This window comes from Chiloscyllium plagiosum, chromosome 45 (genome assembly GCF_004010195.1).
Source record: "Chiloscyllium plagiosum isolate BGI_BamShark_2017 chromosome 45, ASM401019v2, whole genome shotgun sequence".
NCBI classification, from domain to species: Eukaryota; Metazoa; Chordata; class Chondrichthyes; order Orectolobiformes; family Hemiscylliidae; genus Chiloscyllium; species Chiloscyllium plagiosum.
Window position 1 is genome coordinate 1,460,684 of NC_057754.1, and position 13,946 is coordinate 1,474,629.

Sequence of the window (13,946 nt, forward strand, 5' to 3'; positions counted from 1 at the left end):
GAAAAGCCTTCTTCAGGCTTATCCCCAAAACGTCGATTCTCCTGTTCCCTGGATGCTGCCTGACCTGCTGCGCTTTTCCAGCAACACATTTTCAGCTCTGATCTCCAGCATCTGCAGACCTCACTTTCTCCTAACAGATGAGAGACTCAGCAAAGAATCAAGGTATTTTTCAATGTATACATCACACTGTAAACTTTTGCTATAAATTCTGTGTCTTACAATCATGTCCTCCACAACCACCTGATGAAGGAGCGGTGCTCCGAAAGCTAGTGCTTCCAATTAAACCTGTTGGACTGTAACCTGGTGTTATGTACACCCCAGTCCAACACCTGCATCTCCAAATCAGGTTTATTTGCAAACACTAGCTTTTGGAGTGCTGCTCCTTCATCAGGCCTGGTGTTGTGTGGTTTTTAACCTCGAGGGAGGGAGTTTCAGGATTTTGACCCAGCCACACTGAAAGAACAGTGATATATTTCCAAGTCAGGAACTTGCAGGGGGTGGTGTATGATATTCTCATTGAGTGAAAAATTCCCAAATTCTATGTCTCCACCCTTTTCTTTTCACAAAAAGTACGTAACAAAGTTCATTTCCTTTCCTGGCCCAGCAGAGTCATTGCTATGAATAAGTTTTGTATGAAATCATCTCTCCATCATACACTGTCAGGAATGTTTCACAATGCAGACGTCACATCATGTGTATCATCGATTGCACAACCTGCCTCAGAGGTGTCGAGAATCTCTCTAAGGCAAACTTTCCTAGTGCAAACCTATCACATTCCTTTAAACTTGAATTTTGCTCAACTGAATAGCCAGCAGCTTCCACATCCACTTATCACTAGAGTGCTACTACCTGGGAGGACAAGGGCACCATATATATGGGAACACCATCCTTGGCAAGTAGCCTTCTGGGCTGCAAATGGTCCTGACCCAGAAGTATAATTGGTCATTCCAATCATGCCTCTAGGTCAAATTTCTGGAGCTCCCTCTCTAACAACATTGAGGGTGTCTTTACAATCCCAAGGATTAATGGTTCAAGGTAGCAGCTCACCAGCTCTTTCTCCAGGTAATTTGGGAGATGGACAGTATATGTTGTGCCTGGCCAGCACCACATGTGAAGAATGGATAGAAATAAAAGCTTCTGGGCCTTTAAACCCTGGCATTGGACTTTAGCCTAGAGCCTCTGGCTCAAATGCAGGGACAATACCACTACACTACATGACTTTCCAAGTTCTGTTCTAATGCTCATTAGACTCAATGGTTAACTTAATATGAAGGAAATATGCTACTGACTCAGTGTATCTGTACAAAAGCATTTCCTTTTTTTGTGCATCTCTCCCCAAAAGTCAATTGTGAATATTTGCCAAGTTGGTCTCCTGCCTCTTCAATTAGTCATGGAGTAGTCAACCTTTTACATTGTGACACTACGCCATTTCTTGGCGTTTGCCCACACAGCAAACCTGTTACAGATACTTATTTGTGAGCAGTAGGCAGAAGCTTGGACCTTTGGTGACATACTGCTCAGGTCTGGGATTTCCCCACCGATAGGTGGATATTTTGATAGTGCACCATTGGAAAAGGGGTTTCCCCATGAAATGGTTACAACCATATGCGCACTGTTACTTCAGGGCACCTGACAAGCTCTGTTGAAAGAATCAGTGGCATTACATTGGTGGCAGCTGTAACCAAACAGGTCGTATAGAACCAAAAAGCTCTAGGGCCAACACACACTCCTGAATGTTGCAGATGCTGCTTTTTGGCAGCATATTGAACCAATGACCCCACCCTACCTTCTGAAGTGGTAACAAGATCCTGTAATACATGTAAAAATTCTCCCTCAGTGTCCTGGCCAATATTTAACACAATCAATGCCACAAAGCCTGGTTATCTGCTGGTATCTATGATCTCGGCAACATTCAATTCAGGATGCTGGATGAACTGGAGATCCACAGCTGCTGTCTTTCTAGGTCAAGCCACACGAGAAAACCCTTGCAATTTGCTGCAATGTATCTTACAACTTTGCAGCCACAAAATACCAGTGGCAGGACTGACGGGTTCAAGGCAACATATGAGTTGTCAACCAAGCAGCCTGCTTTATCATTGAGCAACTCGCCTTGACAATAGTTCCTATCCTGACAACTTTAGAATCAACAGTGACCCCTGAAGGATGTTGCCGGTATTTCATTTACACAATTCTTAAACAGTAGGTACAGTTTCATTTATCCTGTGCTTGGAGTAAGGTTTCTGGAAGATAGCATCTAGAATATTCACCTTATTAAAAAGAACAAGGAACCCAATTCACACCAATTGAGATCACACTGTCTCTTGTGGATTCAGCTGTTTGGCTAAGTTTAAAGAAAAACAGGAACAAGGGAGATGAAGTATCACCAGCTGCAATGTTGATACATCCTTCCTAAATCTGATTTGGAAGGAGTTAAAAAATTCAGATGGAGTTCCCCTTAGATATAGGAAGTGTGAGCATTTCAAAATATTCAATTAAGCATGAAAGTCCTACAACTCAAATTCACCTCCACTCATTTAAAAGGACAGAGAGTCCATTCTCTTTTGTATCCTGATGTCCAAACTCACTTCCAAGCTTTGAAAGAATGATCACAAGGTAAAATCTTAAGGTATCTATGGGAAAGAGCTCAGGAAAACCACCATCTTTAGAAGGCGAGAAAACATTTTGGGGAACACAAAATGCCCAAATATTTCAAAACTAGAATATTACGATCAGTAGATGATCTGAACACAGTTCCCATTTTAGGCAGATGGAGGCAAGCAATGGTGAATAAAAACCCCAACAAAATGGTAGTTGTGTACAATTAGAACTTGCTGGTTACCCAAGCAGCTGCATGTGAGAAATGGTGTTAAAGTACAGGCACTGTGAAAATTCAGAGAAAGGGAGAGACCATACAGTCAAAAAGACAACCAAATGATGTAGAGGATTACACAAAACATGCCACACATTACATATATGAATACATTATGTCTGTAAATTGTAAAATGTACAGCAAACAGAACAAGACAAGAGGTGCGCAGATAATTGGATACAACACTTTAATGCAACTCTTCACATGCAATAAACTGCAAAATCTGAAAACCCCTTCATCTCTACATTTACTGCAAGGTTATAACAGCAGAGATGCACCTTTCATATTGTCATTTTAAAAACAAAAAATAAAATTACAGAAGTGCACAGGCTATAGGTTTGCACCAAGATTGCGCTAAATATCATTAGATCACAAAATAATCAGATGTCACAAATAAAAACAAATGTGAGATGCTGTACACTTTTTATTTTGGCTGCTTTAATTGTGTCTTTTTCCTCCTGTTTCCCTCCCTCCCTTAAATCCCCAGAGGGCTTTTTCCTGTCAGACTGTCCTAGCTTCATCTCTGCTGAAATCTTGAGTCATCACCGGATTGCGATGAGACCTACATCAATGAGTTTTTGAATCTTCTGGGCTATAACAGGATTCTTCAAGTGGCTGAGGATGAAGGAAAGGAGAACAAGCATTAATAGTACAGATCTGATAGGGCTCAGCTATGAAGCAGAGTGACAACTGTTCACTCCCCTATCTCACTTCTTTCTATGGGGAGGCCGAATGGCCTTATTTCTACTCCTATGTCTTATGGTCTTATACTTGCAACATGGAGCTTAATAATGCAACAGAAATGTGAGTGAATGATTTCACTAAAAACACTGCATGGGCTTCAGGAAGGCAGACAGAGCAGTACGGTGGCTCAGTGGTTAGCACTGCTGCCTCTCAGCACCAGGATCCCAGGTTCGATTCCACAGCATGTGGAGTTTGCACATTCTCCCCGTGTCTGCGTGGGTTTCCTCCGGGTGCTCTGGTTTCCTCCCACAGTCCAAAGGTGTGCAGGTCAGGTGAATTGGCCATGCTAAATTGACCATAGTGTTAGGTGCATTAGTCAGAGGGAAATGGGTTTGGGTGGGTTACTCTTCGGAGAGTAGGTGTGGACTTGTTGGGCCGAAGGGCCTATTTCCACACTGTAAGGAATCTAATCTAACATGTAACTCATGCAAGAGAATGAAGACAAAAACGTTTGTGTGGGTGGCACAGTAGCTCAGTGGTTAGCACTGCTGCCCCCCAGCACCAGGGACCCAGGTTCGATTCCACACTCGGTCAACTGCCTGTGTGGAGTTTGCACATTCTCCCCTCCGGGTGCTTCAGTTTCCTCCCATAGTCCAAAGATGTGAAGGTTAGGTGGATTGGCCATGCTAAATTACCCATACTGTGCAGAAATTGTGCAGGGTAGGTGGGTTAGCCTTGGGAAGTATGGAGTTACAGGGATAGGATAGAACAGGAGGGGTTAGTCTGGTTGGGAAACTCTTCAGAGGATCAGTGTGGACTCGATGGACCAAACGCATCTTTTAGCGCTGTAGGGATTCTATGACACAATCAAGTCTTTCATATGAGCACATATACTCACTCGCTTAGTGCCTGAGGATCTTTCTGCATCTGCTCCAAGATCAACCTCATTGCAGGGTCACTCATTATCTGCTGCACCTCTGGATCACCCATGGCACGGCGCTTTACCTCCTCTGGAGTGTCGTTCCGGTTATACTGCATCATAAGGCAGCGCTGATAACCTTCAGAAGCTTCCTAAAGAATTTTGGGCAAGAGTTATCTGTAGGGTTGCTGGATCTGGTTACTGAATATTGCCCATGAATGCCTGCAGCCTGTGTTCCACACTTCCAGGACTGGCCCACCCACGAGGGGGGGGGACTAGGCCAAAATGACTACAATTGCTGCCTTACCCATCTACTCTGGCCCCACCAGTATCAGCGTCTGCCAAGAGAGTTGCTTAAACCAATCCAACAGCTTGGTGTAGTTGCTGCTGGTTCCCTTATATGTGAATGGCTGCGTTGGAAGGGAAGCACTCACGTCTTTGTCAGAGAGAGCAAGGTTTGTATAACCTTGAATCAATAAAAAAAAAAGTCAATACCCAATACCATCCCCCCCTCAACCAAAAATATCCTGCAGGTCATCACAAACCCCATGAAATGCTCACTTTTCACTCTCATCTCTGATGTAGTTAAAGGGAAGTGTTTCTAAATTACACAAAGATGAACAATACTTTAACCACCTTACTCACAACTCTCCCTTAACTCCTATAAGCATACGATCCAGCTCACACAGTGAGTCTTCCATGGAGAGAATGTCAAGGCATGTCACTACTTCAATACATTGTCAAACACCAAAATGTGCAGCACTACTAAAACTGCATGGCTGGAGAAACCTCTCTCTTGGACTTCATATCATAGCCTGTGTGAATGGAAAAAGAATTGAATTGTAAGATGATCTGGTCATACCTTGGAATTAGAGTCCAGCTCAAGTGCTTTCTGATAAACATCCATGGCTTTGGAGAAATCCTTCAACGCTTCAAGGGCTGCTCCTTTTCTTGTGTAACCCTTAACTATAATGAATCAGGTAGAGCAACTGAATTAAGATCAATCGCAACATTAAACACTATTTATAGCAGACAGCCTTCATTGCAGGATTAATCATCAAAATTGGATTTTCATTTGATTTGGAAATTAAAAGGCATTCAGGGCCAATATTTTGCTTTACTGACTGACATGATAGCCTTGATCCTGTCACTCACTATGATTTTTGCCTATTGCTCAATCCTAGTTTCAAATGTTCTGTGCATCTATTATCCGATATAATAGAATATCAGATTATCTGGTAAGATTGCAAGGTCCCGATGCTTGGCTAAACTATGTCATCCATCATTTGATTAACCGAACGAAATACTCCCCGCTCAAGTCCTTCGGATAATCGAGATTCCTCTGTATTTTGTGTCTTTCTATGTCCCGTGATCTAATGAAGAAAACGTTGAATCCAGCCTCTTATCAGGTCTGAGAAAAACCCTGAATTAAACACTTGTTTTACCTGCAAGGATCGTTACGCTCTCACTCACCAGCTCCCACAGATTGAAGCTTATAATTTTCTCATGATAGTGGGGACTGTCAATAAAGGCTCAACATTTACTTGCCACTCTACACAACTAACTTCTATCCTAGCAGTTTGGAGCAGCCAAAACCATTTGCCACTTGGGTATATTGATATGTCTCCAACATGGAGATAGCAGAAAGAGAAAAGGCTGGATTCAGCAGTAAGGATTTACAATGGACCCCATTTTGTCCAGGAAAGGAGCAAACAGATGTCCAGAATACTAAAAACGAGAGATTCTGTGTATACAGTTAGGTATGTACACAGCTTGAGTGTAACTTTGGGAGAAATCACAACATCACCAATGCTAATGAAGCCATATTCCTAGAGGGGACAAAGCCACCAATCAGAATAATCTTTCAATTAAATTTTCCTTAAGAGCTACACTATTTGTTAGCCGCAAATTGTTAAAAAGTCAGCTTTTAATATTTAAATGTTATCAGCCAATAATTCAACTTCTTCCCATTCTGTTAAAAATTAATATGAATCTGGGATAGCATTTAAATTGATAAGAGTTTTCACATTAGCCCCACAAATTCAAAACAACTTACGAAATGTGGGATCAAGGCGGATACAGTCTTCACAGTCCTGTAACAGAAGTTAGAAAGCATCTTAAATTACCAGCATGTTACACATTTCAGTAAATATTCATGTTTGATTCACAAATTCAGACATGCCAGGAAATTAAAATGCCATTGTTCAATACATACTGAATGAATTGGAAATGTAGCAAGTACAGAAAATCATCCAAGCCATTATTTTAAATGAATGCAAAAGGTTGCAATTTTTTAAATCATCATACTGGCTCGCAGTTAGAAACTAGTTGGATATAAATTAGTTTAAAACATTTTCTTATTCACAAGGACTGGTATCTTCAAGACCTACGAAACTCCAACCTTGGGCATTATGGGGATATCTAAATTTCTTCAGAAACTGAACAAATTCACAAGGTGTAGTAAATAGTGTCATAGCTTAGATTTCAGATTTTAAAATCTCTGAATACACTTGAACAACAATTTCCAAAGTATTCCTATCACTCATCCTTCACCTCCAACTATTGTATGTTCATACTAGGAAACAATACTCCTCAGAGGGAGTTAGATAATCAATTTTCATTTCCACCCTTTTACGTGCAGCACAGCTAGATTATGCCACTCAGGTGAATAAAGGTGTTTTTTCCATATCCTAACGTAAGCAGCTAGTTAAGGCTGCTGACTTTCATTAAATACAGATATACAGTATTTGCTTTCTCTAAACAAAAGATTAAATTATGTATTTTAGTTAACTGGCTATCAAAGACAGTAACTGCATTAGTTAGAATGGAAAACTGCCAAACTGAAGTGTACACTCTGCCTTCTGAACCATGTACTATTCAGTTCACATGTTGGATGATTCACCTACACTGCAAAGGCAAATGAACAATTAAAAAAAAACTCCCCCCTCTCTTTCTGTTGCCAGAAAGTGACCACAACTGCTTTCCTAGTCCACCCTGGCCACCCATGCCCCCCTTCAGCCAACACTAGTCAATCATGTATAATTACGTACTGAACCTTATTTGGTCCAACGTGTCTCTAACCCATGAACCTAATGTCATTTTAAGGAAACCCAGAAGTATTGCAAATCATAAGGAGAACAGTACAGAAGTTTAAGGAACGTTTCAGAGTGTGTTTGTTGCATTTGCTCTATCCTCCAATGGATGTTTGGCCATTGAAAGTTGAGAACCTTCCCTGGCAAGGGAGACACTTTTCTTCTTTCCCCTCAATGTGGCACCGATATTAGTGATCACAAGGAATGAGTTACTTGGTATCAATGTTCCAAACGTTGTGAAGCTGTTCAGTTACAGAAAAAAATTACAGGTATTCTCATAATGCCCAAAATGGCGACAAGTTGGCCAAACTGCAACACACCTCCAGTCCACAACTTAAGCTTGCTGTTTGATCGCCAACTTGTGGAAATGAAGTGTCTATTCTCTCAACAGTACTTTCTCTCAGAATACTGGAAATGGATTGCATCACAGTAAATAGGATGATGAATCATTGAAGATGGCATGACAGATCATGGGGTAGTTAATGAAGCCTATAGTATACTGAGCTTTATTAAACAGTGGCAGAGTGCAAGAGTAAGGAAGTTACATTGAACTTGTAAAAAAAAAAACCTTGTTTGGTCTCAGATGCAGTACTGCATCCATCTTATTGTGATGCATTAGGAAAGATGTGAAAGACACTGCAGAGAGTTCAGAAAAGATTCACAAACATGTGCTCCATGGATGAGGAATTTCAGTTATTAAGATAGACAAGGGAAGTTGGGACTATTTTCCTTAGAGTGGTGATGATGACGAAAAGAGGGAGGTATGATAAAAGCTATTCAAAAAATGTGGGGTCTGGACAGGCTAGACAGGGAAAAACTTACCATTCACAAAAGGATCAAGAATGCAATGGCACAAAAGTTTAAAGTAATTGGCTGAAGCAGCAAAGGAGACATGAAGCCAAAGACAATGAATAGTTGGGATCTACAATGTATTGCTTAGGAGTGTGGTAGAGACAGGTTCAATTCACGCTTTCAAAAGGGAATCAAGATAATTACCTACAAAGGAAGAAAGTGCCATTCTCTTGTTCCTGAATTGAGACACTTGGATAGAGATAGAGCTAAATGGCCTCCTTCTGTACTCAATTCTAAGTTTCCCCACAATCCACTAGTGACACATCCTCCTTAAACATAACCCTCCAGTTCAATGCATCACCATATATTACAGTCACTCCACTAGACAATGGATCCTCATTCTCTCAGTTGATATGAAGTGAACTCTATTATTTGTATTGGTTACATTGTATTTCTGCCTCCCACCCTCGAACTCGACAGATTCACAAGTGGGAACAGTTTCACCATATCAACCCTACCAAACATCCTCATGACTAATTAAGCACAGAGTGGAGAATAACTGTGTATTCCTGTTTTTGTGCTACTCTATTCCAAAGTTACCAAACACAGCTGGGGGCCTTGCATGATTAACAGTTGTAAAATTATTTCATGTAGTATTATTACCTTCAGAGCCAGTGGGAATTCTAAGAGCTTGGTGTAGCATGCAGCTCGATTACTGTAGAGTTTAGCATCAGTAGGATTGCGTTTAATTGCTTCTGAGTAATGTTTCATTGCCTGTGGGTAATCACCTGTGATTAAAATAAGAGGGTCACCATACATTACATTCCATACTTCAGAGGGACAAATGCACATCATGCGCAGACACATTACAAACATGTAGCCTTTAAATTATAGGTATGGTTGACACTCCTTGAGCACTAAAAACACAGGCTCTTTGAAAACATCTGTTTTCAACATACCAGTAATTGCTTTTCACACATCATCCAGTCTAAAACGTGAAATAAAACGAAAAGCTTTGCAGAGCTCCATTAAAAAGGTAACAAAGTTACTCAATGATAAATAGAAGTAATTGTAACAGTGCTATAGTAAACCACTCAAAGAGCAATTTGGGACAGGCAACATGAATTACTGCAGGGAACAGTAATTCTTACACCATTTCCTTGGATTTGGTATTCAACTGCTGTCTGTGGGCTGTTTCCAGATGTCACAAGTTTGAAAGTTGGTGGACACCACAAATTGAATCTGCTCCTATTTGAGTGACCATATAAATTAAATGAATGGTAACTATGTTAGCAGATATACTTCCAATTATTAATACCTTAGCAAACAATTTAAGAGCAAAAGGTCATTTAGCCCCTCAAGCCTGTTCCACCATTCAGTAAAATCATGACGGATCCAATTGTGGCCTTACCATCACATTCCACCTTATCCCTGACAATCCTGACAAACATGGGAATATTCACCTCAGCCTTTAAAAAAATAATCTCAAAGACCTTGTCTTTAGAGCTGGGAAGACAGCTCCAAAGACTTGCCATCAAAATTCTCATTGCCACCTTAAATGGGAGACGGCTTATATTTTAAACTGTGACTCCAAGAAATGTCCAGCACTCACCATGTCCAATCCCTCAGCTTTAATCAAAGCATACAAAATGATCTTTTAAGAGCCATTCTCTGAACTGCTTCTATTGAATCTCTCTCTTTTTCATGAGATGACAAAAGTGCACAGGACTCCAGATGTCGCATTACCAATACCTGTACAACTCTAGCAAAACATTACTATTTAAAATTCCATTCCCATTACGGTAACGGCAACAACTCACTTCCTAACCATTCGTGTGGCTGTATACTAGATTTTTGAAATTCAGTTCCTGAAACTGGATTTGCAGGTAGACAGGTATGTGAAGGAGTTTAGTACGCTTGACACTACTGGTCAGTGCATTGAGTATAGGAGTTGGGACGTTATGCTGCAACTGTACAGGAAGTTGGTGAGGACACTTTTGGAATACTGCGTTCGATTCAGGTTTCCCCACTATAAGAAAGATGTTGTGAAATTTGAAAGGGTGAAGAAAAGATTTACAAGGATCAGGGTCAGAGGGTTTGAGCTATAGGAAAATGCAGAATAGGCTGGGGCTATTTTCCCTGGAATGTCAGAGGTTGAGGGGCTACCTCAGAGGTTTATAAAATCATGAGGGGCACAGATAAGATGAATAGCCAAGGTCTTTGTCCCAGGATTGGAAAGTACAAAATTAGACAGCACAGGTTTGAGGTGAGTGGGGAAAGATTTTAAAGGGACCTAAGGGGCAGCTGTTTAACACAGAAGGTGGCGTGTATATGGAATGATCTGTCGGAGAAAGAGAAGGAGACTGATGTAATTACAACATTTAAAAGGCATCTGGATGGGTATATGAATAGGAAGGATGTAGAGGGATACGTACAAAATGCTGGCAAATGGGATGAGACTAATTTAGGATATCTGGTTGGTATGGACAAGTTGGACCGAAGAGTCAACGGTGACACTCCTGCTTAAAAGGGAGTAAGAAATAAAAACTGTAGATAAAATCCAAAGTAGACAGGTAGGATGCTGGAAGAACACAACAAGCCAAGCAGCATCAGGATGTACAGAAGTCAACCAGGGAGAGGGATGGGAAGGGAGGCTATTTGAAATTTGAGAACTCAATGTTGAGTGCTCCGGGCTGGTGGAAGAGAAGGTGTTGTTCCTCCAATATGTACTGTGGTTTGTTTTGGCAATGCAGGAGGCCAAGGATGGTCATGTCAGAAAGGGACTTGTTGGGGGAATTGAAATGGGAGGTCTGGTCCCTGTGGACCCGGCTGCGATGCTTGGTGAACCATCCCCTAAGTTTACGCTCAGTCTCCCTAGTGTAGAGAAGATCACATTGGGAGCACCTGATGCAGTAAACTAGGTTGGAGGAGAGGCAGGTGAACCTCTGTCTCACCTGGAAGGACTGTTTGGGGCCCTGGATGGAGGGGAGGGGGGTGGCATAGTGGCAAGTTTTGCATCTTATCTGGTTGCAGGGGAAGGTACCTGGGGGTTTTGGTGGCCTTCATCTATCCCTACTTCACCACCCTGCCCCCACCTCCCCCTTTATCTGCAGCTCCTCCCAAACCCAACCACACTTCTGAACAAGGGTTACACCCAAAATGTTGACTTTGGCACTTCGTGATGCTGTCTGGCATGTAGTGTTCTTCCAGCCTGTCTAAAAAAAAGGTAGTAAGTCAGAACACGGAAAATTGCAGACCAATAGCCCAACGTTGGTCATGGCTAAGATCCTGGAATCCGTCATGAAGGAGGGGATTTTTGAATACTTGGAAAACGTATGGTAAAATAGGGCAGAGTCAGCAGGATTTTGGTCATGCCTCACAAATCTGATAGAATCCTTTGAGGAAATAATGAGCAGGTTAGACCAAGGTCAATCAATAGACGTCATCTACCTGAACTTCATGAAGGCCTTTGACAAGGTGTCACACAGGAAGCTAACTGAGTAAGACAAGGGGCCAAGGTGTCAGAGGCAAGGTGCTAGTGTGGATAGAAGCTTGGCTGCGTGGCAGAAAGCAGAGTGGAGATAAAAGGATCCTTCTCAGAGTGGCAGCCGGTGACAAGTGGTGTTCTGTAAGGCTCAGTGTTGGGACCACAACTTTTCATTTGATACATTAATGATCTCGATGAAGGAACTGAGGACCTTCTGGCTAAGTTTGCCGATGATACAAAGATAGGTTGAGGGAGATGTAGATTGCTGCAGAAGGATTTGGATAGGTTCGGAGAGTGGGCAAAGAAGTGGCAGATGGAGTACAATGTGGGAAAGAGTGAAGTCATGCACTTTAGTTGGAAGAATAGATGCATGGACGATTTTCTAAATGGAGAGAAAGTTCAGAAGTCTGAAGTACAAAGAGACTTGGGAGTTTTAACCCAGGATTCTCTCAAAGTAAAATTTGCAGGTTGAGTCAGTAGTTAAGAAGGCAAATGCAATGATGACATTTATTTTGAAAAGACTTGAATATAAAAGCAGGGTTGTACTTCTGAGGTTCTGGTCAGGAATACTATTTGCAGTCTTTGGTCCCATATCTCAGGAAGGATATACTGGCCCTGGAGTGTGTTCAGAGTAGATTCACAAGAATAGTCCCAGGAATGAACCGCTTAACATGAGTTTAGAAGGATGAGAGGGGGTTCCAACTGCGACTTAAAGAATACTTAATGGCCTGGAGTGAATGTTGGGAAGGTGTTTCCATTGGTAGGAGAGGTTAGAACCAGAAGGCACAGCCTTAGAGTAAAGGGAAGACCCTTTAGAACAGAGATAAGGAGAAACTTCTTCAGCCAGAGAATGGTGAACATATGGAATTCACTGCCACAGAAGGCTGTGGCGGCCAGGTCATTGAGTATATTTAAGATGGAGATAGATAGGTCCTTGATTGTAAAGGGGATAAAGGGTTAGGGGAAGAAAGCGGGAGAATGGGGTTAAGAAACTTATCAGCCATGATTGAATGGTGGAGCAGACTCAATGGGCTGAATGGCCTAATTCCTGCTTCTATGTCTAATGATCTGTTTGCGTGCTGTACATCTCTATGGCATATATCAGAGTTACCTGGTGCTTGTTATGTCTAATTGGTGAAGGTTTGTTTTAAAGACAAACATAGGGTCAACTTATTCAGTGACATCAGCTGAAGCTATTTAGACGTAGGCAAAATACTGTCGAGGCTGTAAGTTTGAAGTGAAAACAAAGAGCTGGAGACACTCAGATCTGCTCGAGAGGAGCAAGTGTCTGAGAAGGATGTGGGAAAATGATTAGAAGGCAAGGTTAAATTAAAGATTGAGCCATCAAGCTTTATAGAAGACCTCTGCTCAGTCTGCAAGCATGACGCAACATTCCAGTCAGGTACCACCTCAGTATACCACCTTGCTCTCATATGCACATTTGGAGTTGGAGGACTGGGACCTTATTTTCCCACTTAGACCCTTCACAGCCTTCAGGACTCAATATGGAGTTCACTTCAGACCATGAATGCTGTCCTCCATTTTAATATTTACTTTCCTTCTCATCTCTGTGCCATTTTTTTTCTTGTTTTTGCTTTGTCAGTCAGAGTGGATCTTTATCCAGCTATTCATACCCACACTGAATCAATGCTTCATGTCTTCCCTACAGCCAACACACTACAGAATTGGTCAATGACGCCTTTGATTGCTAAGTTCTCCCCTGCCACCTAAACCATCTTCAACTTTTTTCCTGACCTTCCCTTCTGTTCCACATGCTGTCATAAAATGGCACCATAAAACCTATATTACCACCTCTGTCCAGAACTGCTAAGGGTATTTAGGATTTGGCATCTTTGGTGTTAAGTGGAGGACATCTTGGAGCAATTTCTGGCTCCCATGATTTTTGGTGTGCAAAACCACGTGAAGGTGCATTATTTTTAAGAACAAAGAACCCACCAAATGGAAATGCAGATGGCACACCAAAAAAACCCTAGGCTGCAAAACTGTGGGGCTTTAAACAAACCAGTTTGAACAGAGATTGAAATTCCATCTTTGCTGTTCAGAGTTTAGATAGCCTTGTGAAAAGACGGTTACCCAACTTAA

General features: G+C 41.7%; 1 protein-coding gene across 2 annotated transcripts in view; it reads right to left on the bottom strand.

Moving 5' to 3' along the window:
• Nucleotides 1-3,039: 3,039 nt before the first annotated feature.
• The window catches only part of stip1 (stress-induced phosphoprotein 1), a 33,444-nt gene continuing 22,537 nt past the window's right edge, over nt 3,040-13,946 (bottom strand). For both annotated transcript variants that reach the window (XM_043682594.1, XM_043682595.1), the window contains exons 10-14: nt 9,020-9,144; nt 6,529-6,565; nt 5,335-5,438; nt 4,452-4,624; nt 3,040-3,484 (exon numbers count right to left, since the gene is read on the bottom strand). In XM_043682594.1, coding sequence (XP_043538529.1) covers nt 3,412-3,484; nt 4,452-4,624; nt 5,335-5,438; nt 6,529-6,565; nt 9,020-9,144 — 512 coding nt within the window. In that variant the 3' untranslated portion in view covers nt 3,040-3,411. The remainder of the gene's footprint in view (nt 3,485-4,451; nt 4,625-5,334; nt 5,439-6,528; nt 6,566-9,019; nt 9,145-13,946) is intronic.